General features: G+C 32.2%; 11 protein-coding genes and 1 non-coding gene across 12 annotated transcripts; 5 read left to right on the forward strand and 7 right to left on the reverse strand.

Moving 5' to 3' along the window:
- Positions 1-921: 921 nt before the first annotated feature.
- On the forward strand, positions 922-1,417 carry ASCRUDRAFT_76852 (uncharacterized protein). The gene has a single exon (XM_020193645.1). It carries the CDS (start codon positions 1,146-1,148, stop codon positions 1,356-1,358), a length of 213 nt encoding a protein of 70 aa, XP_020046239.1. The 5' UTR covers positions 922-1,145; the 3' UTR covers positions 1,359-1,417.
- A 188-nt stretch (positions 1,418-1,605) lies between these two features.
- RAM1 (protein farnesyltransferase) lies at positions 1,606-3,592 on the reverse strand. The gene has a single exon (XM_020193646.1). The coding sequence runs from the start codon at positions 3,291-3,293 to the stop codon at positions 1,812-1,814; it is 1,482 nt and encodes a 493-aa protein (XP_020046240.1). The 5' UTR covers positions 3,294-3,592; the 3' UTR covers positions 1,606-1,811.
- Positions 3,593-3,669: 77 nt separating this feature from the next.
- ASCRUDRAFT_t125 lies at positions 3,670-3,741 on the reverse strand. Its single transcript has one exon. It is a non-coding gene; the product is annotated as a tRNA-Glu (tRNA).
- Positions 3,742-3,848: 107 nt separating this feature from the next.
- SFT2 (Sft2p) lies at positions 3,849-4,895 on the forward strand. Its single transcript, XM_020193647.1, has one exon. The coding sequence runs from the start codon at positions 3,901-3,903 to the stop codon at positions 4,600-4,602; it is 702 nt and encodes a 233-aa protein (XP_020046241.1). The 5' UTR covers positions 3,849-3,900; the 3' UTR covers positions 4,603-4,895.
- A 777-nt stretch (positions 4,896-5,672) lies between these two features.
- On the reverse strand, positions 5,673-6,008 carry RTG1 (Rtg1p; the record flags this gene model as incomplete). Its single annotated transcript, XM_020189533.1, has 1 exon — positions 5,673-6,008. A coding segment is annotated over one exon (336 nt), but the record flags the coding sequence as incomplete, so codon positions are not given.
- Positions 6,009-6,856: 848 nt separating this feature from the next.
- ASCRUDRAFT_71414 (uncharacterized protein) lies at positions 6,857-9,568 on the forward strand (the record flags this gene model as incomplete). Its single annotated transcript, XM_020191931.1, has 1 exon — positions 6,857-9,568. One exon carries the CDS (start codon positions 6,857-6,859, stop codon positions 9,566-9,568), a length of 2,712 nt encoding a protein of 903 aa, XP_020046243.1.
- A 182-nt stretch (positions 9,569-9,750) lies between these two features.
- ASCRUDRAFT_108362 (uncharacterized protein) lies at positions 9,751-12,567 on the reverse strand. The gene has a single exon (XM_020188708.1). It carries the CDS (start codon positions 12,423-12,425, stop codon positions 9,933-9,935), a length of 2,493 nt encoding a protein of 830 aa, XP_020046244.1. The 5' UTR covers positions 12,426-12,567; the 3' UTR covers positions 9,751-9,932.
- Positions 12,568-13,194: 627 nt separating this feature from the next.
- On the forward strand, positions 13,195-14,574 carry MET22 (3'(2'),5'-bisphosphate nucleotidase). The gene has a single exon (XM_020193648.1). The coding sequence runs from the start codon at positions 13,260-13,262 to the stop codon at positions 14,469-14,471; it is 1,212 nt and encodes a 403-aa protein (XP_020046245.1). The 5' UTR covers positions 13,195-13,259; the 3' UTR covers positions 14,472-14,574.
- A 4-nt stretch (positions 14,575-14,578) lies between these two features.
- NAM2 (leucine--tRNA ligase NAM2) lies at positions 14,579-17,394 on the reverse strand (the record flags this gene model as incomplete). The annotated part of the gene is made up of 2 exons (XM_020194663.1): positions 14,579-17,313; positions 17,367-17,394. 2 exons carry the CDS (start codon positions 17,392-17,394, stop codon positions 14,579-14,581), a joined length of 2,763 nt encoding a protein of 920 aa, XP_020046246.1.
- A 548-nt stretch (positions 17,395-17,942) lies between these two features.
- Positions 17,943-18,737, reverse strand: ASCRUDRAFT_108401 (uncharacterized protein). The gene has a single exon (XM_020188709.1). The coding sequence runs from the start codon at positions 18,562-18,564 to the stop codon at positions 18,034-18,036; it is 531 nt and encodes a 176-aa protein (XP_020046247.1). The 5' UTR covers positions 18,565-18,737; the 3' UTR covers positions 17,943-18,033.
- Positions 18,738-19,939: 1,202 nt separating this feature from the next.
- ASCRUDRAFT_71418 (zinc finger CCCH domain-containing protein) lies at positions 19,940-20,407 on the reverse strand (the record flags this gene model as incomplete). Its single annotated transcript, XM_020191932.1, has 1 exon — positions 19,940-20,407. One exon carries the CDS (start codon positions 20,405-20,407, stop codon positions 19,940-19,942), a length of 468 nt encoding a protein of 155 aa, XP_020046248.1.
- Positions 20,408-21,717: 1,310 nt separating this feature from the next.
- Positions 21,718-21,888, forward strand: ASCRUDRAFT_81805 (uncharacterized protein; the record flags this gene model as incomplete). Its single annotated transcript, XM_020194664.1, has 1 exon — positions 21,718-21,888. One exon carries the CDS (start codon positions 21,718-21,720, stop codon positions 21,886-21,888), a length of 171 nt encoding a protein of 56 aa, XP_020046249.1.
- Between the last annotated feature and the right edge of the window lie 373 nt (positions 21,889-22,261).

Consider the following 22,261-nt stretch of genomic DNA (forward strand, 5'->3'; position numbering starts at 1 on the left):
TGTCGTGTGTGTGTGCGTTAGGCTTGCGGTGGGCTTTTGCACAAGGCAGCTGTTTGCTTTGCGCGTTCCCGATGCAGACAGTGATTAATAATACCCAAGGCTTGCGATTTGTCAGCGCCCGCAACTTTGGCAGACGATGCAATCCGCAGCAGCAAGCCAAGGAGCCCAGCATCCAGCACCACACTCCTCCAGTCTAGAAGCTTCCGAAGACCCTGCTGCGCGCGCTGCTTCTGCTGCTCAGCGGGGCGCGGCCGTTGCCCTCGTTCCCGGCCCCTCCAACCGGGACGGAGCTGCCGTCAACTGCCGAGACCGCCGCTGGGCGCGTTGACACAGGATCCGTCGCCGTGGTGGGTTCCGGCGCGGTGGGCTGGGCAGGGAGCAGCCGCAAAGGAGAGTCTGGAAGCAAACATGAGTGGATTTGCTTGCCCTTTTGAAACTGCAGAGTGCTGAGTTGTCTTTTCTTGACGTGGAGCTGTTCAGCAGAGTTATTAATATCTCCAGCTTGGGCTCGCTGTTCGCTCCATGCGCTGTGTAACGTCCAGGCCTTTTTACGCTGAGTGAATTAATTACAATAACTGAAATAATTAAATATAGAATTCTCTTCCACCCTGAAGAATCGATTGATGAGTCGATTCCGCTTTTATTTCTCGCCCTTTTTTGCTGTTGTCTGATGAAAAAAAAATCATTTCTTCACTAACCTTATAACTTTCAAACTCAACTCAACCTCTTGCGTTTTAAACTTTCTTGGTTTCCCATTTAAACTTTTTGCTTATTATTTTTTTTTTCCTTTTCTCTTTGCTTTTTTAAGATTTAATGATCTGAATCATTTCCAAGGTTTTTTTTTGGCTTTTTTGTTTCTTGACTAATATAATAGTGTTGGGTCTCTTCTTGCCTTTTAATTATTAATTATTAATTACTTTGCAATTTCCATTAATATAAATACTTTGCAATTTCCCTTTATTTTCAATTCCATTTACCTATTCTCATTCCTACTTCTATTTGTGAACTCACTCTCATAACCATAATCACAATCACAATCACAATCACAATCACAATTGCAATCCAATCGTAATCGCAATCGTACTTATAATCCCATCCACTCTTCTCCTACTTTACCTCTCTCCAATTCTATTCTTATACCAAAAATGTCCTACTCAACTGAACCAGAAAGAGTTAACAGATTCCTAAGAGACACTCAGTCTCAAAACTCAAACATACAAAATGACTACCTCTACTACTACTTGATGAAAAACAATAACACCTCAACCACCACCTCCAACAATCCATACGAATCAAACAGATCAAGAGAACCAAGTCCTATTTTGTCAAATACAAGAAAAGCTGCCTTTTATTTTTAATCAATAACAATCTCAGATTAATATTTATTTATTTATTTATTCATTCATTTATTCACCATTTAATTAATTAATTAATGATAATAATAATAATAATTATTAATAATAATCATTAATAATAATCAATAATAATCATTAATTAGTAATTGCTAGTTTTCTCTTTTATCGGTCTTAATTGTTGTCATCTCTTTTTCTTTTTTTACTTTTTACTTGGTTTATATACTATACTATACTATATCCTACTCTTGGTTTACCATTTAATACTACTCCTAATTGAACAATTCAATTTTTTTTATATATACTTGTCTCTTTCATATAATTTTATACAGTTTTACACAATTTTATACAATCATATGAAAATGGAATTTCTGATCTAATTTTATCTCTTATACTATATAATCTTGATCCAATAAATTCTCTTGCATTCACTTCAAAGACGTACTCTTACTTACTTACTTACTTGATCTCAACTCCACAAAAAAACTCATACATTTCTTGCGCATACCCATTCACTGTACCAAAAACTGGATGTATCTCACTCACTGAGTTTTCCTGAAACCTTTCAACAACATCGCTCGCTTCAATCCCACTAGCCTCATAGCAATATCCTACTGCTCGAAAATCTCTCCCACTCTCCTCAAACTTCTTGTAATTAAACAGATACACATTCTGACACACTGAAAGCCCACACAATGCATAGTTCGTATGGTAATAATCCGGATTCGTCAATGGTTTGTCCCTCAACCCTCCATATCGCCTATTCTGACAGCACAACAATATATAATTCTGCAAACAATTCCGAGACATTATCGTCTTCCACTCAATAGCAATCTCAATAAATGGCGCCAAACTCCCAACCCAATGGCTGTAGCATGAGTCAACCAACTTGTTTGTTCGTCCCGACAACCCTCCTTCGATATTATACTGTCGAGACACAATCCATCTCACCAAAGCATCCAAATTACAGTACTTGTTCAACATATCCTTGGGATCTCCTAGCAAACACAACGAAGCAACTGCACAATACGTATATCCTCCATGCGCTTCATTGTCAGGACATCCTCCAAATCCTCCTTCGTATGTTTGGCACGATTGGATCCACTTTGCTGTATTTTCAACCAATTTCTTGCTCAATATATTCAACACTGACCCAACTGTCAACGCACAGTAAACTGCTCTCACATCCTTCTCCCCATTCCTCGACATCACAAACGATCCATCTTTCTGCTTCAACTCATTAAGCATCCAGTCATATATCGACTTTCGTGGTATTCTTTCCCAAACATCATACCTCTTTGTAAACGACAACGACATAATAGCCGCATATGTCGATGCTATATGCCCAAGCTGCCCAACACCCCCACCAATACCTTGATATTCCTTCTCACTCTTGCTCTCTTTATTGTAATCGACAATAAACCCAATCTTTAAACAAATCTGTTCGTTCAACTCAGGATTCTTTACTAAATAATCTTGGTCTAATAATAAAAGAGAATTCACAATCCAAAACACTATCCACGTCTGCGATGCGTCTAGTTTTGTAAATGCCGGATTCAATGGTTTCAATGCATTTTTCAAAAATTTCAAATGCAACGATTTCTTTAAATTTCCTATTCCATTCTCACCTTCACTTTCACTTCCACTTCCACTTCCATTTCCACTTTCATAATTATCGCTACTACTATTCAAAAACTCTTTGTAGATTTTAATAACACTGTTCTCAACCTCCCGTTGATCCGTCAATGTCTTGGTGAACAAATCACTGTCATTATCGATATTGTATGGACTGTCCTTGAAATTCATCATTGTAAGCAAGTTCTCAAGCTGATAATCTCTGTCCACTAAAACAGTATTAAAAATGGGCTCTTTTTTCCTTTTGCCCAATAGTGACAAAATATAACCTATTTGCTGAGTCTTCTCATCATTTATATCCTCCATTCTAGTAAGATTAACCACAAAATTGCTACTAAAACACTTCCCTATTCACAAAATGCCTATATTTCCCACACTTGGGCTTTCAAAAAAAAAAAAATTAAGACTCTCCCTTCAATTGACACATCCCAATCTGGAAGGAAATTTACTGCTGATGAGGTAAGCATTCTACTCCCACAGAAATGAATTTCTTCCCAAAATGGCAGGACGAACCCGGAATTTTTCAACTGCAAATACTGTCAACAATTGAGAAGCTCAAAGCGTTGTCTTAATAATCAAAAAACAATCTGCTTCCAAAACACCCACTGCTGCACTCAGATTCTAACCAAATTAAACAAAAAAGATTCAATGCAAAGCAGCAAAAATAAGTTAAAAAACAATATTCCGATACCGGGAGTCGAACCCGGGTCTGCACGGTGAAAGCGTGCCATGATAGCCGTTACACTATATCGGAGCGTTGTTGGATGATCACAAGATCCTGCTAACACAACCCACTTGGCTCTAGAGGCTTATCGGCGACCTCACAAAACTAATTACTGAGTGTTAATATCTTATAATCCCCATATAATCAACCTACAATCACACTAACCAATACAACATAATCACAGCAGCAATGGGTGTATCCGATTTCATGAACAAAATAGTGCCCGGAAAGTCCAATGAGCCCAACTATTCAATTCTAAGAGGCGACGACGCTTCCTCATCGTTACCTCTACCTGTTCCTAATAACTCCAGCTCTGATTCCAACACTTTTTCTCAAAAGTTCAAAAGGCTAAATCCATTTCAAAATGGTTCAGTAAGACTTCCTGCTGTCACTGACTCCCAAAGATTACGAAGAGAGGAAAGAGAAATCGATAACTCAATAAGCGATGACCCCGGCTTATTGAATCTCTCTAAATGGGACAGAATGCTAATATTTGCATTATTTTTTGCTGGATCAATTATATGTTTTCTTATATGTTTTTTCTTGTTTCCTGTCTTGTCATTAAAACCCAGAAAATTTGCTACATTATGGTCTTTGGGTTCAATTTTTTTCGTGGTGAGTTTTATCTTTCTACAAGGTTTTAAAAATTACTTTACACATTTGTTTTCAAAGGAAAGAATATATTTCACATTATTTTTCTTTTCCAGTATTTTTTTAACACTAGTTTCCAGTTTGTATTTCAAGAGTATTATATTGTCAATAATTTTCTGTATAGTTCAGTTGATTTCAGTGATTTGGTATACTGTTAGTTATTTTCCAATGGGGAAACAAACACTAAGATTAGCTTCTAATGTTGCGTATCATCAAGCCGAAAGTTGGATCAATTCTTAAAATTGCATTTAAAAAGTTTATATAATAGTAATTTTAATAAATATTGTGAGTCAAAAACATAACGATACTACTAATAAGTATATTTAAGCCAAAAAAATACAACAGAGTTGAGAAAAGTATACAATAAAATAAAGTAAAATCAAATAAATTTAAATTAAATTGGATTCGAAAAAAATATGAAATTAAGGGATTTTCTAATTATGAGTCAATTAGAGGGCTTAAAATTGAATAAAATGCCATTTAATCATGTTTCAAAAATAAAAATAACAGTAGAATAAATAAAATAAAATAAAATAAAATAAAATAAAATAAAATAAAATAAAATAAAATAAAATAAAATCAAACAAAAACCAAAAAGTATCAAGTAAATAAGTAAAAAGTAGGTAAATAAATGAATTTGTATAAGATAAAATAAAAATAAAAAATAGAACGACAAACCATAACTTCATTAAATATATATAATATTGTTTAGTATATTATACGCCAAAATCAAAACTTGAGAATTCATTTTTAGGATTATAAGATTGATTATTTTTTTGAATATTTTGGTTATAGTTATTTTGATTATAGTTTTGATTATAGGTTTGGTTATAGGTTTGGTTGTAATTTTGATTATTATTATTGTTATTGTTATTGTTATTGTTATTGTTATTATTATTATTATTATTAAAAGAATTAGAATTGCTCATGGGAAAAGCAGAAGGAGGTGGGGGAGACATTATACTTAGGGGAGATTTGATATTCAAGTTTTGTTCAGAAGTATCTTCGAATTTAATCATAGGAGAGTTGATTATATTATTTGAGTAATTTGAGTTGATATTCGAAGGTTGTGATGGGAGTATTGGTACAGGGATTATATTATTGTTATTATTATTGTTATTGTTATTTTTACTGTTTAATGAGTTTGATTGGTAAGTGTTTTTTTTATTTTGCATTTTTGACAGATCGCTAATTGAGTTTGGAGAGTTGGCACTAGTATTGTTGTTATTGGGAGTATTATTACTGTTATTAGGAGAACTGTTATTATTAGACTGATAATTGTTTTGAGATTTTAAATGAATCATTGATTTTGAAGCCAAGGGACCAACACCAATTTTACCTAAAGCAATTTCAGCAGAGGTATTTTTAAAATAAAGAAGAGAAGGTTTTGAATTTTGTTCAATATTTTTAATGTTTTCTAGATTTTTTAAGTTTATAATTAAGTCGTTTTCTAGTTTGTTTTGCTCATCAATTTTGTCTTGTAGATATTTGATATATTCCACGGTTTTGGTTAGAATTTGACCCTTGTTGGGTCTCCCATCTTTCGTTCCACTTGATTTTTCTTTCGAGTCTTCAAAAAAGGTTTTTGGTATTATTGTACCCAATTCCTGAATTTTTTCGTTGATGTTATCTCTCCTTTTCCTCTCAATGGTTGGTTGGACGGTGCTTGAAGAAACATTGATGTTGGTGTTGGGAGTTAGAGAAGGAGAGTTTTTAAAGGAAGATGGAGTTGGTGGATTACTTGACTTGTTTGGTTTGTTTGAAATTGAATTGTAATTTAAAGTTTTGTTGATTGATAAGGGAGATTTCCTGATTGTGGTGTTCTTTAATGGTTTGTTGGCGGTGTTAGTGTTATCGGTCAAACTGTTGTTACTGTCATTGCTATTGTTGTTACGATTAGCAATGTTGGCATTAACATTGATGTTGCTGTTATTGTTATTACTATTATTGATATTGATGCTATTGTTGTTGCTCACAGGGCTGTCGACACCAGGATTGTTGGCGTTTTCGGCGTCCAGGGCATCTGGTTCGTTTTGGGTAGAAGAGATAATCTTGTCCAAGTTGGGAAAATCATTGTAATAGTCGCTTGTGGACTTGCTGTTGGCGCTGGCTAGCTGGCTGCTCTGCGAAAGAGCAAGTGGATCAGTGTTCAAGCTCTCAGACCAGTTTAAAAAGGACTCCATGGTGGCAGAGGAAGAAGAAACAGCTAGAGTTGCAACAGAGGCTATCTCCTCATAAAGAGCGATAAAGCAAAAATTCTGCTCAAGAAAACCAGATCACGTGCTAATGAGAGTTTAGTCACATGTAAATATACATCACGTGTATGTTTATTTCACGTGAGCTAGTTAATCTTCTCACGTGCTTGTTGTGTCGGCGCTTATTTTTGTTTCTTCTTCTGATTCTTCTTCTTGTGGTGATTGTGGTGCTTCCGCTTCTGCTGCTTCTGCTGCTTTTGCTGCTTCTATTACTTCTGTTGCTTTTGCTGCTTTTTCCAATGCCTGCCTCTTCCCCATACCATTTCAACCAGTCTTTGCGAGACTCCATTCAGCAGCAGTTTCTCGTCTACTCAGACATCGAGCCTGAATCCTCTGAGGAAGAAGATTTGATAAACGACATACTTGACAACCAGAACATTATTCTAGAAGACCAGGGCTCCTCTACAGCAGCTCAATTGACTTACAACAACAACCACAATGTGCAGAACAGCCAGTTTAGTGGCAGATTTAACAAGTTTAACCAGCTATTCAATCCTGGAAGAGAGATCGCCATTGAGTACTACAAGAATAACTACAACCAAGATCCCTATGACAATCTAAGTGATGATTCCAATGGCTTCCAGGTATCTGATAAGCTATCCCAAAACCTTTTGAGTGATTCACCCTCTGATAGCGATCGAAATGACTCCAATCAGGATGATAATGATGATACTGAAGATACCAATGATGAATCAACTCTTAATGATTTCTCTCTAGATAACGATGATGATTACAATTATAAAAAAATCAACCAAATAACCGATCTCAATAACATCAATTCCAACAAAAAATCCAAACAACATAATAATAATAATAATGACCATAATAGTAATAAAAATGATAATAATATACTTGAAAGGGTTTTGAATTTATTAAAAGTTGTCTCTAATAGAATAGTTGTTTTTTTCACTAATTTTTCAAGTTTTTTAAAATCTTTTATAAAAAATTATAAAAAATCCTTAATTTCCTTAATATTTATCTCCTTATCCACTCTCTTGATATTTTTATTCTATTTAAATATCAATAATTCCAACTTAAACTTAAACAACATAGGAGAGAATTTTACTCTTAAAAATCATAACCAAAATCATATTCAAAATAGCAATTATAATAACAACTATAAAATATTACTCAATAACTTACAATCAGATATATCCAACTTACATCATAAAGTTAACAACATCCATGACATAAACCAAAATTTATATAAAAATATGTCAACTTTTAATTCGGATTTATCAGATTTCAAACTAACTTATAAAAACAATCTACTAAATTTAAATCAAAATTTATACAATTTAAACCTTTTTAGAAATCAATCCCAATCAATTTTAAATAATTTAATTCAAATTAACCAAAAAAACAATCCAAATAATCTAAACCAATTTGATAATTTCAATCACCTATTAAAAAAAAATTTACCAAATTATTTGCCAATTATAATAAATGAAAACAACAAAAATTTAACTCTATTACCTGTTTTTGAAAATTATCTTAAGAATTTTATCCAAACTTTAATCGAAAATAACATAAACACGTCCAATAATACCATCACTAATGGCAACTTAATTCCAACTTGGAATCAGTTTTTAATCAAAAACAATATAGACATTAACCACTATTTTAATAATTTGATACACTCTGATTCAAATTTTAAATTATTAAACATTAAAAACGAAAAATTATTATCCGATTTAAATCTCTTTAAAAATTTTATCTCTTCTCAACTAAGAAAAAATTATAACTCATTAAATCAAAAAATTTTGAAAAATTATCAACTAATTAATCTCCAAAATAATATATCAAACAACAACAGCATTAGTAGTAATTCATTTATAATAAATTCTACAACAGAATTAATTCTCGAAAAATTAGTCTCAAAAATTTTAAACAAACTAAAATTCAATTCAAACCCATTTTACAACTACAACTATGCTTCTTTGACAAATGGCGCAATTATTATAAATAACCTAGTATCTTCACACAACTCCTTTAATATAACTCATTTAAATATAATCCAAAATCGAAATGAATTGAAAAATACTCTTTATAATTTCTTTTCTAAAAATTCGCAAAAGAGAAAATTCTTGATTTTAAACTCCTACAAAGCTATTTCAAACAATTTAAACAAATTTCCAATCGATAAATTAAATAATTATTATAAAATTCCTCAGTCCACTGGCATTAAAACATTTGCTGTTAAATTTCAAACTCCAATATATATAAGAGACTTAATCATTTCTTATCCAAGATACAAAAGAAATGCAAGCTTTTTATATGCTGCTCCCAAAAAAATCTCCATTTGGTTTCAGTTAAATAATTTTGAAAATAATGCCCATAAATTAAAAGAATTTATAAAAATCCAAAAAAAGATCAAATGTAAACAAATTAATAAAAATATCAATAACCATAATGCTACAGAACTTAAAATAACCATTAATCAAAGAGTAAATTATGAATTATTTTACGAAAAAAATTTTAATTTAAAGAATCAAAATTTTATCAAAATTGATTCTATGACTTATGATATTAATTCCTTAGAAGTCGATCAACCTTTTAAATTTATTCAAAATAAAGATTTCAAAGATCTAAAACTTCTAATAAATTCAATTTTTTTTTCTGTAGAATCAAATTATGGTGATAACTACAATACAAATTTGTTCAAGCTAAAAGTTTTTGGTGTTAATCAAAATGATTTAAATTGCATTCATGAATTGCTATTAAATGATTATAATGATGAATCTACTTTTAATAGAAAAGATTTCAAAGATGAATTAAATAAAAAAGATATAAATGAGTTGGAAAAATTATTCAATGATAGATTTATTAGTGAAGGCGTTACGGATAACTATTCCAATGAAAATGATGAGGAAGATGAAGATGAAGATGAAGAAGAAGTTGAAGCTTATGATTATGATAATGATATTGTTGAGGATAATAATGAAGAATGAGACAAAATCGATAACAATCAAAAATAAAAGGTTTATCATATTAAAAACAATTGAACATAATTTAATGAGTTTATGAAAAAAGTAGTTTTATTGATATGGATTTCATGATATGTATACGCTATTGTTAATGGTAATATTGTTAATGGTAATATTGATAATTATAACAAGGAATTTTAGTATTTTATAAATATGTTGTTGAAAGTTGGAAAGTAAGCGGGAAAAGCAGAAAAAACAGTAAAACCGAAAAGAAAAAAAGGCAAAAACTGAAAAATTGTCGAAATCTATGAATTTGCATGTATAACTTGTAATACTATTAAGAAGGGATAAGAAAAAGTGAATGTCTGTTTTGGTTTTTTAAAGCATTTTAGTTTGAGCCAATTTTCCAGGATCTTAGATCCTCCCTGATATCAGTTTCTTTAATCAAATTATTAAAGCCAAACCTGTTGTCTGTATCATTGTAATAAACTGATATACGATTGGAATTCCTTTTTTTGTTCAAGCTAGTTGGACTATAATACTCGTTTACAAAAATATCGTCTCTATTTATAGTTTTTTGTCTTTCGTGTTTGTTAGGAGTTGTGATTATTCTTGTTGCAAAGGTCCGTGGTGGTGATGTTAATTGTGCGAATCTGTTTTGGGAAGATAACAATGGAGAATGTGTTTTATAGCTTTGAGCTTCGTTTTTATTATTATTGTTGGTTTCAATATTTTTATTATTATTGTTTGTTTCAACGGTTTTATTAAATTCGTTGACATTATTTAAGAAGAATTTGTTATGGTTTGTATTTATATCAAGTTCACTTAAATTCAGATTTGAACCTCTAATGATAGAATTGTTATTTGGATCTGACACATAATTCATATCAATTAAATTTGTTCCATCTGCAGTTTTCTTCCAGCCATTTCCTCCATTGAAGATATCATTTACACATTCCAATGGATTTAATTCATATGGCCTCGGGTCCCAATTAACCTGAAAAGTTTTGAAGTAAAGTTTTTTAATAACATCAATTTTTTGATCTGCATGAAAGTTCTGAGAAGTACTCAAAGAATTGAAACTAGTTTGATTATTTGAAAGATTTTTGTTATTTGTTATAATGATATTATTTGTTTGACCTGGGCTGACTGTAATTGAGTTATTAGAGTTATTACGGCTGCTGTTTTGAGTGAACTGTTTTTTTATTGGAGATTTGGCAGGCAAATGTGCCAATGTATTGCTAGCACAAAGGGTGTTAGAAGTATTAGTACAATTTAATTTTTTAGATTTATTTGACAACGCTGAGACACTTTTCATTGAGGATGTCTCCAATAGACTATCACTTTGACTGAAAGGTTTAGGTTTCAAAATAGTCGAGTTGTGAATATTAAGCAGAGCACTTGATTTTAAGTTTTGATCATTTAGTTTAAGACCCTGTCCATTCTGTTTAGAGTTTGACAAAGAAGTATTTGCTGAAGAAGAATGAATCGAAGGAGGAGATATGTTTTTGGGATTTGGATTATCAAATAAAGAAGTTGCAGAATCGGAATGAAAAGAAAAAACGGAGCTTTTTGGAGATTGGGGCATGGATTTTTTAGTAATTGGTTGTCTATTGGTGTCATTGCTATTATTACTGTTATTACTATTGTTGGTATTTGTTGAAAATGATGATTTAATATCGTTGAATTTATGCTTTATTCGTTTTCTGGCGTTAAAATCCGATATCAACAAATTAGATATTGAGTGAGAGTTTGAGTTTACACTAAAAAATGAAGAATTAGAGTTGGTCAAAATCGAGTGATTATCATCCCTGGTTTTTATGTAATCACTAATTTTATTTGTGATTAATTGTGGAAATCTCAGATTTGATTTGAAAAGACTGGGATTATTACCATAAATACTTTCAGTGTCCAAAAAAAAATTCTGATCATTAGTACCAAGCTGATTGGTATCGTTATCATTATCATTATCATTGTTATTAGAAATCAAGGATAGGTTTAGAAAATCTGTATAATTTCCTTTGAATAATTGTAAGTTAATTGACAATCGTAAAATTGAATTAATTTTCGAATCTTTTAAGAGATATTTATCGATTTTGAAATTGAATGGATTAATATTGTTATAAAAACACATATTCTCAGGGTCAAAGTTATTTTGAATATATTGATTTAAGTTGATTTCAATTTTTCCTAATAATATTCTCTTTTCATCATTGATCAAGTTTTTATTATCAGTGGCATTAGAGTTTTCCTCATCATTGTGATTGTTCTGTTCTTTCTCTTTATTATTGGAGGGAGCGACTTCGCTTTGAAAATCAGAGTAAACATATAATACCAAAAATTTATCGTTTAATTGAATAAAACTATTTTTCAATCTTCTATTAATTATGAATTTTATATTGCTTATTTTTGTTATTAGATTAAACTTGACTTTGTGATTTTCAATTTTATATTTGCCTGTTATGCCTTTGATATTCTTGTTTAGGAAATTTTCATTTGAATTTAACCTATTTGCCTGAATTGTGCTTTCATGGTGATGATCATGGTTATAATTGGTGTTGTTATCTGTATTGGCCACTTGAGAAGAACTGTAGGAATATTGTTGCTGTTGTTGTTGATTTACTCTATTATTATTGTTTGCTGAGGCTGCAACTACCGAATTGACCGGAATGTTGTTCAATAATTGTAAGTTTTCATTTAGAGATTTTGAAACAGGTGGAGTGGTTGAGGATATAGGAACATTTGAATTATTTATGATTGAATCTTTTATGTACCATTTTATATAACAGTTACCATGTAGCTGCGGAACATTTAACAATTCAATTATATTCAAAGTTAACGTGAATTTTTTCTTTGACTTCTGAGATAAATTTGCTAGCATTCCCAATATATAAGCTTGTTTTAATGGAACGTTGATATTCTTAGACACAAGTAAAAATCAATAAAAAGGAGTGCAAACAGATGAATGGAAAATAAAAAGACAGTATTTGAATTAAAGCCAAAATAAACACTCAACAATAAAATGCAAGACTGCTTAAATAGAGGTTTGATAGAATATAGTTATTCTGTTAAGTAGATTATTAGCACAAGCGAGATAAGAGTGGAGGATGAACTATGGATGTTGGTGTTATTATAGTGGAGAAGTTTGGTGCTATATGAATCGTTTATAAGTGGATCAGTTCAATCTCAGATAATATGAATTGTGGCCTGAATGTATATACAATTGGAATATAGTCAAATCCTTCTAAGAATAAAACTGAGACAAATTCAGAGAAATATATTTAAAAGTGAACAAAAAGAGACCAAAGCAGAAAATTTCAGAAATTGCTCCACCGTAAGATCCGTGGCTGTGGGTCCAATGTACAATCTGTGTACGCATGTGATGACATGCGTGGTTTACGTCAGCGCTTTTGAAACGGGACAAAACACAGCCATCAACTTTTTGCAAATGTGTAAATCACGTGCTTTCACCGCAGTTTTGGACAATATTTTGGACCAATAAAAAGCAACGTCCAGCCACTACACCAGCCAATGGCGCACAGCCACGTGAAATTGGATACTGCCGTTTTGGGCGACTCTTCTCCAGTTTCTCTTTTTGCTTTCTCGAGATCAAAAGCCTTAAATGAAACAGCTTTGCTCAATTGTGCTGGCTGTGGTCGTAGCTGTGCTTTCTCTGTTGATGCTCAAGAGCTTTTTGTCTTCTCAAACACTTAGAATGTCTTTTTCTGTTTCTTCTTGCCCTTTTCCCTATTACAAGGAAGCGTTGGTTGCCCAGTTGGCTGTTCAGAAGGCCTCTTTGTTAACCAAGGCTCTAAGTGAGGAATTGTCTTCCAAAAATACTTTGATCAAAAACGACAAGTCTCCAGTGACAGTTGGTGACTTTGCTGCTCAAGCAATTATAATCAGTTCGGTGATCAACAATTTTCCAAATGACAAGTTTATAGCTGAAGAATCCTCAAATGACTTAGTTAGCAACGAGTATCTTACAAATCAGATATTAGATAAGATTTTAGTCAATAACGTTGCATTTGATCATAAGTTTGGCTACAACCATAATAGACTAGATGATTTAGATAGCATTGATAAGATTTTAAATACAATTGATCTAGGTAGTAACAATGATCTATCAAAGGGCGATCCTGATAATAGAAACAAAAGATTTTGGACTTTAGATCCAATTGATGGAACAAAGGGTTTTTTAAGAAATGATCAATTTGCTATATGTTTAGCACTAATTGAAAATAATACTGTTCAACTTGCTGTTATTGGTGTACCAAATTTGCCTGTAGATTTAGACCAAATTTTAATCAATAATGATTACATCAATAATTATAATGGTGATTTAAATTCTTTTATTAAAGAAAAAACATCATTAATTGAAAAAGGTGGTTTATTTACTGCTGTTAAAAACAATGGTGCATTTTTTCAGCCTTTGTTCAATAAAATCAATCACACTTCAGATGATAGTAATTTCCTACAAGAATCAAACTCAATTAAAATAAACATGAGAAAAGATTTGAATTCAATTAGCGATTTAATAATCTGTGAAGGCTACGAAAAGGGCCATTCATCTCACAGCACTCAATCTTTAATTAAATCTAAATTAGGCATAAGTAATACCCCATCTAATTCTTTAAAAATAGATTCGCAAGCCAAATATTGCTGCTTATCCAAAGGCGATGCTGATGTGTATTTAAGATTACCAATAAGTGAAAGTTACCAAGAAAACATTTGGGATCATGCTTCAGGTTATCTATTGATTACAGAAAGTGGTGGTACAGTAACCGATATGTTTGGAAATGATTTAGATTTTACTAAAGGCAGAACCCTTAAATCAAAAGGTATTATTGCTTCAAATAACCAATACCACGATCAAATTATTAAAGCAGTTAGCGAAGTTTTAAATGGTAAAATTGTTTTACAATAAATATTTACTTAATTTATACCTCTATATGTACTTTAACTTAATATTTACAGTAACTTTTTAAGCATTCTATTTGACATTTGTTTTAATAAACTATCATTTTTTAACCATCATTTATTTAAAACAATACTTATAAGTCCTTTCTTGACAATAATATTTTTAAAATTATTAATATTATTAATATTTACATTTTCTAATAATGGAACCTTTTTGCTTTCTTCATTTCCCAAAACTTTGTTGAGATAAAATTCTTGGTCTTTACTTTGCTCAAAAAAATCAACTTTTTCTTTCAATTTGAAAGCAAATTTACCATTAATCATTATTTTATAGTCCATATATTTTTTTTTGATCTTTTCACCAACTGCGGGCCAATCTTCCATAAAAATTGTACTGAATGGTTTGTTAATGTTTTTAAGTTTATTGTTTAATAATTCATATGATTCTTCGGCTGAACAAGGAGTCACAGGTGAAATCATAATCAACAAACTTTTATAAATATCAAACAATAGTTGGGCATTAACATCTTTATCATTTTCAATCTGTTCAAAAATCAAATTTGTTAATTTCATAAAATCTGAGATTAATGTGTTTAATGATAAATTTACCTCCAATGATTCAGTGATCGATGAAAATAAATCTTGGGCATTATTATAAAAATGAATTTCGTCTTCACTAAACTCCTCTTTGTTTTTATTAAAATCCTCGGCATTTATATTATTTTCATATTTATCAGCTATCACCTCACTCAATGTTATAACTTTTTTTAACCATCTTTGAACACCAACGATTTTGTTTCCATCCCAATTTAAAGTATCGGTGATTGGTGCTTGAAATAACATATGTGCTCGGGTTGAGTCTGCACCATACTTTAATATTGTTTCTTGAGGATCAACTCCATTATATTTAGATTTCGACATTTTTTCCCAGGTTATTGTCGGGACTTCTTTTGTATCTTTGATCAATGGAATCCTTTCACTATCTCTTAAAATTGAATTTTCAAAATCCAATTCTTCTGGTTTCAAAAACTTTCCATTTTTAGGGTTGATGAAAGTTTTTCCATGAACCATACCTTGAGTAACCAATTTTTTGAATGGTTCTCCATTTAATTCCTCTTGGTTTTTAATATATCCAATTTTGTATAAAAACTTGGTGATAAATCGAGAATATAACAAATGTAGGATCGCATGTTCAACACCTCCAACATACAAATCAACTGGCATATTTTTTAAAACAATATCTTTATTAAATATTTCATTTTCATTTTTATTGTCCAAATATCTCAAAAAGTACCAAGAGCTATCGATGAAAGTGTCCATTGTATCTGTTTCTCTTTTCGAATTTGAATTCCCGCATTTGGGGCACTTGCATTCAGTGAATGAATCAATTTTAGCTAGAGGATTTCCACCACCACTCATAAAATGATCAATTTTCAAATCCTTTTCAGGCAATAAAACAGGTAAATCACTTTCGGGAACTGGAACAGTTCCGCAATCAGGACAATAAATTATTGGGATAGGACAACCCCAAAATCTTTGTCTTGATATTAGCCAATCTCTAATTTTATAATTGATTATTTCTTTGCCAAAATTTAAAGATATAATTTTTTCAATAATTTTTTTGGTTGCATCTTCCACTGATAATCCAGAAAATTCTTGACAATTGTTTGATAATACTCCCTTTTTCAAAGTATAGGGTTGATCAATTTTTTCAGGAATAATGCGATTTTGGTTGTTTTCATCAGATAATGGAAGAATTGATTCAATGGTTGGAGAACCTGGCTGATTTAAAGTCCAGAATTCAAAATCTCTTTGATCATGGGCAGGACAACCCATAACAGCGCCATCCCCATAATCATCAATCACATAGGGAGCAACAAATACTGGAACATCATACAAATTCTTATCTTTCAATGGATTAGAAGCATTTAAATTAGGCAACTTATAACCAACTTTGGAATCGCTAGGTAAATTCTCAGAGCTTTCTAGAAAACTTTTAAGATTAGCGTCATTTTCAGATAATTTAGTTACTATTGAATGGTTCATTGACAAAGCTATGTATTGAACTGAGAATAGGGTGTCTGGTCTTGTGGTAAATACAGATATATTTTCATTGTTTTCACCAGAAGAAAAATTTAGTGGAAAAGCTAGCTGAATCCCCTTTGATTTTCCTATCCAATTTTTCTGCATCAATTTAACTTTTTTTGGCCAATCTTTCAATAAGGCCAAATCTTTATCTAAATCATTTGAAAAATCAGTAATTTTAAGATACCATTGATTTAAAAATCTTTTTTGAACTTTTGCACCACTTCTCCAACTATTGCCATTAGCATCGACTTGTTCATTGGCTAAAACTGTTTTATCGACTGGATCCCAATTAATTTTCGAGAATTTTTTGTAAGCTAAATTATGCTTGAGCAATAATAAGAATAAATTTTGAGTGAATTTGTAATATTCTTTTGTTGAGGTTGTAACTTCTCTATCCCAATCAAAAGTTGTTAACATGCAATTTAATTGGCCTTTCATTTTTTCAATATTTTGTGATGTCCATTGATGAGGTAAAATTTTTCTTTCTTTTGATGCATTCTCAGCAGGTAAACCAAATGAATCCCAACCCATAGGATTGATAACATCTTTACCTTTGAGTTTTAGAAATCTTGATATAACATCTGTAATAGTATAAACTCTCAAATGACCCAAATGTAACAAACCAGAGGGATAAGGAAACATAGACAATAAGTAAAAGGAGCCATTTTTATATTCTTTCAAACCTTTAACAGGATCTAAAGAGTTATCTGGCGATAATGTTTTCCAAATTGAAGACCATTTTGAATCTAATGACTTCAAATCTATTTTCGGGTTTACTTTTATTTGTTGGTACTCAGTCAATGAGGTTGAAAACAATCGGTGATTTGAGTATATCGACACATTCTGAAAAAAGCATTTAGAAGACACAACAGATATGCTGATCGAAGATGAAGAAGTTGAATACCTTAACATTATTTGGTCTAAGGTAAAATCCAATTGATTCGCCAATGAGCTTTTTGTTTGAATTTTCGTCAAATACCTGAAATATGTTAGAGCCCTGAAATAGAGCCCTGATCCATTGCAGTGGTTTTTATTTAATTTCCTTAATCTCAAGTCAATTCGATATCCTTATTTTTACTAAAACCTGTAAACCATTTTCTCTAAAGAGTTATATTGAAATAAAAATACAAAATAACACGTAATTAATTAAATTTGAAACAAAAAAAAACTTTTTCAAAAAAAATCTTGCTTTATATCAAAATTCAAATTAATAATAGAGTTGAGTTTGGCAATTTATAGTGGACCTTTCACATTAATATATCAATTAAAAAATTCAACATTAATATTTTTACTGTTTTAAAAACAGAAAATATTAAATTTCATAATTATACTGTTAAAACTAAATCTATAACAGAAAAACAAGATAGATTGGTATAATCAGCATGGCATTCTAATGTGGAGCACAGATCTGGGTGTGATATTCTAAATAGGCTCTCCTGGTTATCTGTAGGATTATTATATTTATTACAATGACGGTTGAGCTACACCATCATCACGATTTCTGGTGAAAAGTGTTTACAAGAGACGTGGAAACACCAAAAAACACAGTCACAAAACACAAAACACAAAACACAAACCAAACCAAACCAAACCAATGAGCAGGTGCATACGCACGCCGCATCTGGCACACGACAGTCGCGTGTGCCTGCCGATGCGATCTGGCCTGTGTGCATACGCACTACCTGCAGGAACTGCAGCACACCACTGCTCCCTTCTGGACGCTGCCAATTCTGCTGCCTCTGCTGCCTCTGCTGCGTTTCGCGTCTGGCCAATGCTGCCGTTGATGCTTGTTGTTTTGCCGCTATTGTTCTCTGCTTGTAATATGTCGATGTGCTCAGAATCACCTGCGCTTTCCACTGCTCCACAACCGACACGTCGCAGAACAATCTATCCGATTCTTTGATACCTCGCCAGCTGCTGCGACAGATATCTTTTTGGCAACAGTACACTCTCAATCTATATATACAGCAGCAATATCCACCAACTTCAACTGAACATGGTTGGTGATTCATGTTTAAGACATTATTATTATTATTATTATTGTTGTTGTTGTTGTTGTTGTTGTTGTTGTTGTTGTTGTTGTTACTAACTTTATTGTGGTCTGTTTATTGCTATTTGCCATCGTCATCTCTATCACCATTCTCACATCATATCCTTCATCAAAATTATATGCTTGCTCACACTATCTGTTGTTGTCTCCATTAATATCAATCAACATTGCTGTATCATCAATTCACATCACAATTGCACATCTATCCACCAATATATAGACTATAATATACAACAATATCATCCAGAACATTGCTCAGTATTTCCACATTATCCTGTCAAGCAGCAGCTGTGTTAGCTGCAACTGCGGATGCAATGGCAGATACAAATTGTGTTCCAACTCCAGCTCTACTCATATCCAATGCATTGTTGTATCAATCATCACTGTTTATCACAACAATCAATCAGATCCAGCACCTGGCTGATGAACAGCTTCCATAGTGGTAATGCGAAAAATTTTCATTTGTTAGTGCTGACACAATATCCACCGGCTACAAAGTATCATAGTATATATAAACAGCAACGATATTGCAACACAACGTTTCAAAGCACTCATCCCAGTCAATCGATCAACAATCAACAATCAACAATCAACAATGTTCAGCATCAATCACAGCGAGCAGTGCTGAGGTGCTGTGGTTTCTTACGTCTATTGGCTGCGTTGCCGTTGTTTGTGCCTAGCTTGAACATCCTACAGCTGGTGGACTAAATGTCGGTTCTGGTAACTATTGAACAGTTGATTGACTGCGATGGTGGCAGTTGCAACAGATGAAGCTGATGGTGTTGCTCAAAAGTATGTTGTTTACACACATGGCGTTATTGGGAGCTGATAACATGGCACAACAACGTTGTTAGTCCAACAGAATCTGCTGATCAACAAGCCCGGTTCAGGGTGTGATAACAATACTAGGAAATCAACTTCATTCATCTGACAATATTATATCATCATCATCATCATCATCATCAACAACAACAACAACAACAACAACAACAACAAAACCATCAATATTGGATATAGTACTGGTGATATATGTGGATAATGTATAATTCATACAATCGAGTTCTGACTGGAGATAGTACTTGAGTCTACATTACTGATATTCGGTAAATGTCATTTGATTAACTATTCAACAAATACCTGGGCAGTATCAAAATATAAAAATAAAACTAGTATCAACATTAATATCAAAGCTAAACATAATCATAAAAAACAGCTGTTCTCAGCATATGTTTAAACAACAAACAATAATTATAATTATAATTATAATATATGAAAACAACAGATAACCGACCGTTCAACACCAGAATGAACCTTTCAACACCAGCATTGGCTACCACTCACTCATCGTAGTGAAGATAAAAACAATGTTTGAAATTGCAGAGATATGTGTATTCGTTGCAACATAACTTGGTTTTATATCCACACGGAACATTGATGGGTCGAATTTTGTCCAACGAATGGGCATAATTGCAAAAGCTGCCAAATCTGCATTGTTGACCAGTGAAATATGAAATGCAAATTGCAGTTTTGTACAAGAAGTTTTTTTTCTTGTAATAAATCATATTGTGATTGACATTATCAGTGTGGTTGTGACTGTGGTTGCAGTTGTGATTGGTATTGTAATTAGGATTAGAATTAGGATCAGGATCAGGATTAGGATGGTAAGTAAAATTGTGATTGTAAGTAAACTTGGAATCACAAACTGGTGTATATTTTGACAAATTATCAATCTCATTGAGTAATGAATAATTTAAAAATTGATAATTATCAAGGTTGGTCCTAGGATTGTTTGAATACTCATTCATTTTGTGGAAATTGAATTATTGAATAGTGTAAAAACAAAATAATAAAACAAAAGGTGCGGAAGGTTAATTTATATGATGATTATATACGAAAATGTTGATTGTAGAAATTGTTACAATAATTATAATTTGGAATAAAATATTTGTTATTATTTTATAAAAATCTCCTGAAAATCTCCTAAAAATCTTATTCAAAATCTTATTCAAAATCTTATTCAAAATCTTATTCAAATAGTTGACAAAAATAGTTAGCAAAATAATGGCCCAAGTATATTATAAACTATGTTCCAGATTGTAATATAGATGTTCACACTTACTAAAATAATAATTCACAATGCCACTATGTAATATGTAATGTGATACGTAATGTGATATTATTGGAGTATCACACTACATGTGTGTAGAAAACTGTCATGGTCAATATCCAAGTTATTAATTTGCATTCGTAATTGTTTGTATTAACAGTCACATTTGTATTTGTTATACTGGATGTGTTGGGCTGTGACATGTTAAAATCACTGGACTATTGGGTGATTGGACTATTAGAATATTGGGCGATTGGACTCTTAAATTATTGCAATACTGGACAGTTTTGCATTTGACTATTCTCCAAAGCAAAATATTATCTGCACACCTAATACTAGTGCTGTATTGTTGCAGCTGGATGTGAACCGATATCCAGGACACCAAATTGCAACACTGATTAACACTGATTTCTACAACCAATCATCACTTGTGCGTTTGTGTTGTTTGGTGTCTGTTTATATGTTTGTTTTTGGCCTGAATTACACACACAATATGGTAATGGATACTGATAATACAATTTGTATCGTTGTTCTAAATGGCCCAAATACACTAGATAACGACTGTGGTTATTCGGCAGTATTCTGTTGTTTGGTATATCGAATAATTGGACTAGAAATAGTAATTTTGATAATAATATTCGGTTACGGCACAGCAGCATAATCATATACATATTGAGATATGATGAATTATGGCCAAAGACACTGTTGTTAGTGAAATGATGGCAAAAACAAATCATTTAATATGCTGAAGCAGTTTCAAAGCAGTTTTAAAGTTGTCTCAGATATATGGCCCGGTTTTGGAGACAGTCAAAGATCACCACAAATTTAACAACAATCACTAGACGAGTCGAATATACTTAAATGAGTGCTTTTTATATGTCATATAACTATAAGCGGATCAAGTGAAGTTCACAAAGCCAGTAATTTGATAGCAATCAGTCGCTAGTAATCGATTTGATGCCTATACCAACTATAACTGGCCATCCATTCGAGTAATCAATACATCCAATGGATATTAGCAAAAACAATAACAACGGCACAAAGTATAACATTAGCTCTATCATTGATGTTAAGCTAGAAACCCTGTGTTATCTGATATCGCCAAATAACCCCAAACTTAATCGTGCTGCACATGTATGCGATACATCGACGATCAAAAACAAAACTTGCGGTGCATAAACCTATTCTAACGGGATATATATCAGCAAATTATAAACACCTTCCCAATCAGGCTTCACTTTGGTGTACCACATTTACGATAACGGCTCACTCAATTACGGAAATCGATTGTCCGCAGGACGAAACAAAAACCCGATCGAAGCCACTGTTACGAACCCTATTACAGAGCCCTACAACAGGGCCCTACAACGGAGCCCTAAGGCCACCGTGTCGCCAGCTGTCCGGATGCAGGTTACTGGCTTCTCCAACTTCTTCGCTTTGCCAAATCTTTTATTGACTGTTCACCAACACCATAATCATTGCAATTATAAATAAATAACCATTGGTTTTAGTCTCCCTGTTAGGTGCAAGTCCATATTTCTTACATTTTTCT

Source organism: Ascoidea rubescens, assembly GCF_001661345.1.
Source record: "Ascoidea rubescens DSM 1968 unplaced genomic scaffold ASCRUscaffold_10, whole genome shotgun sequence".
NCBI classification, from domain to species: domain Eukaryota; kingdom Fungi; phylum Ascomycota; class Saccharomycetes; order Ascoideales; family Ascoideaceae; genus Ascoidea; species Ascoidea rubescens.

Bases quoted from the DNA above. Each gene is read 5' to 3' on its own strand.
- ASCRUDRAFT_76852 (XM_020193645.1), top strand. From the start codon at position 1,146: ATGTCCTACTCAACTGAACCAGAAAGAGTTAACAGATTCCTAAGAGAC.
- MET22 (XM_020193648.1), top strand. From the start codon at position 13,260: ATGTCTTTTTCTGTTTCTTCTTGCCCTTTTCCCTATTACAAGGAAGCG.
- SFT2 (XM_020193647.1), top strand. From the start codon at position 3,901: ATGGGTGTATCCGATTTCATGAACAAAATAGTGCCCGGAAAGTCCAAT.
- ASCRUDRAFT_108362 (XM_020188708.1), bottom strand. From the start codon at position 12,425: ATGCTAGCAAATTTATCTCAGAAGTCAAAGAAAAAATTCACGTTAACT.
- ASCRUDRAFT_108401 (XM_020188709.1), bottom strand. From the start codon at position 18,564: ATGAATCACCAACCATGTTCAGTTGAAGTTGGTGGATATTGCTGCTGT.
- RAM1 (XM_020193646.1), bottom strand. From the start codon at position 3,293: ATGGAGGATATAAATGATGAGAAGACTCAGCAAATAGGTTATATTTTG.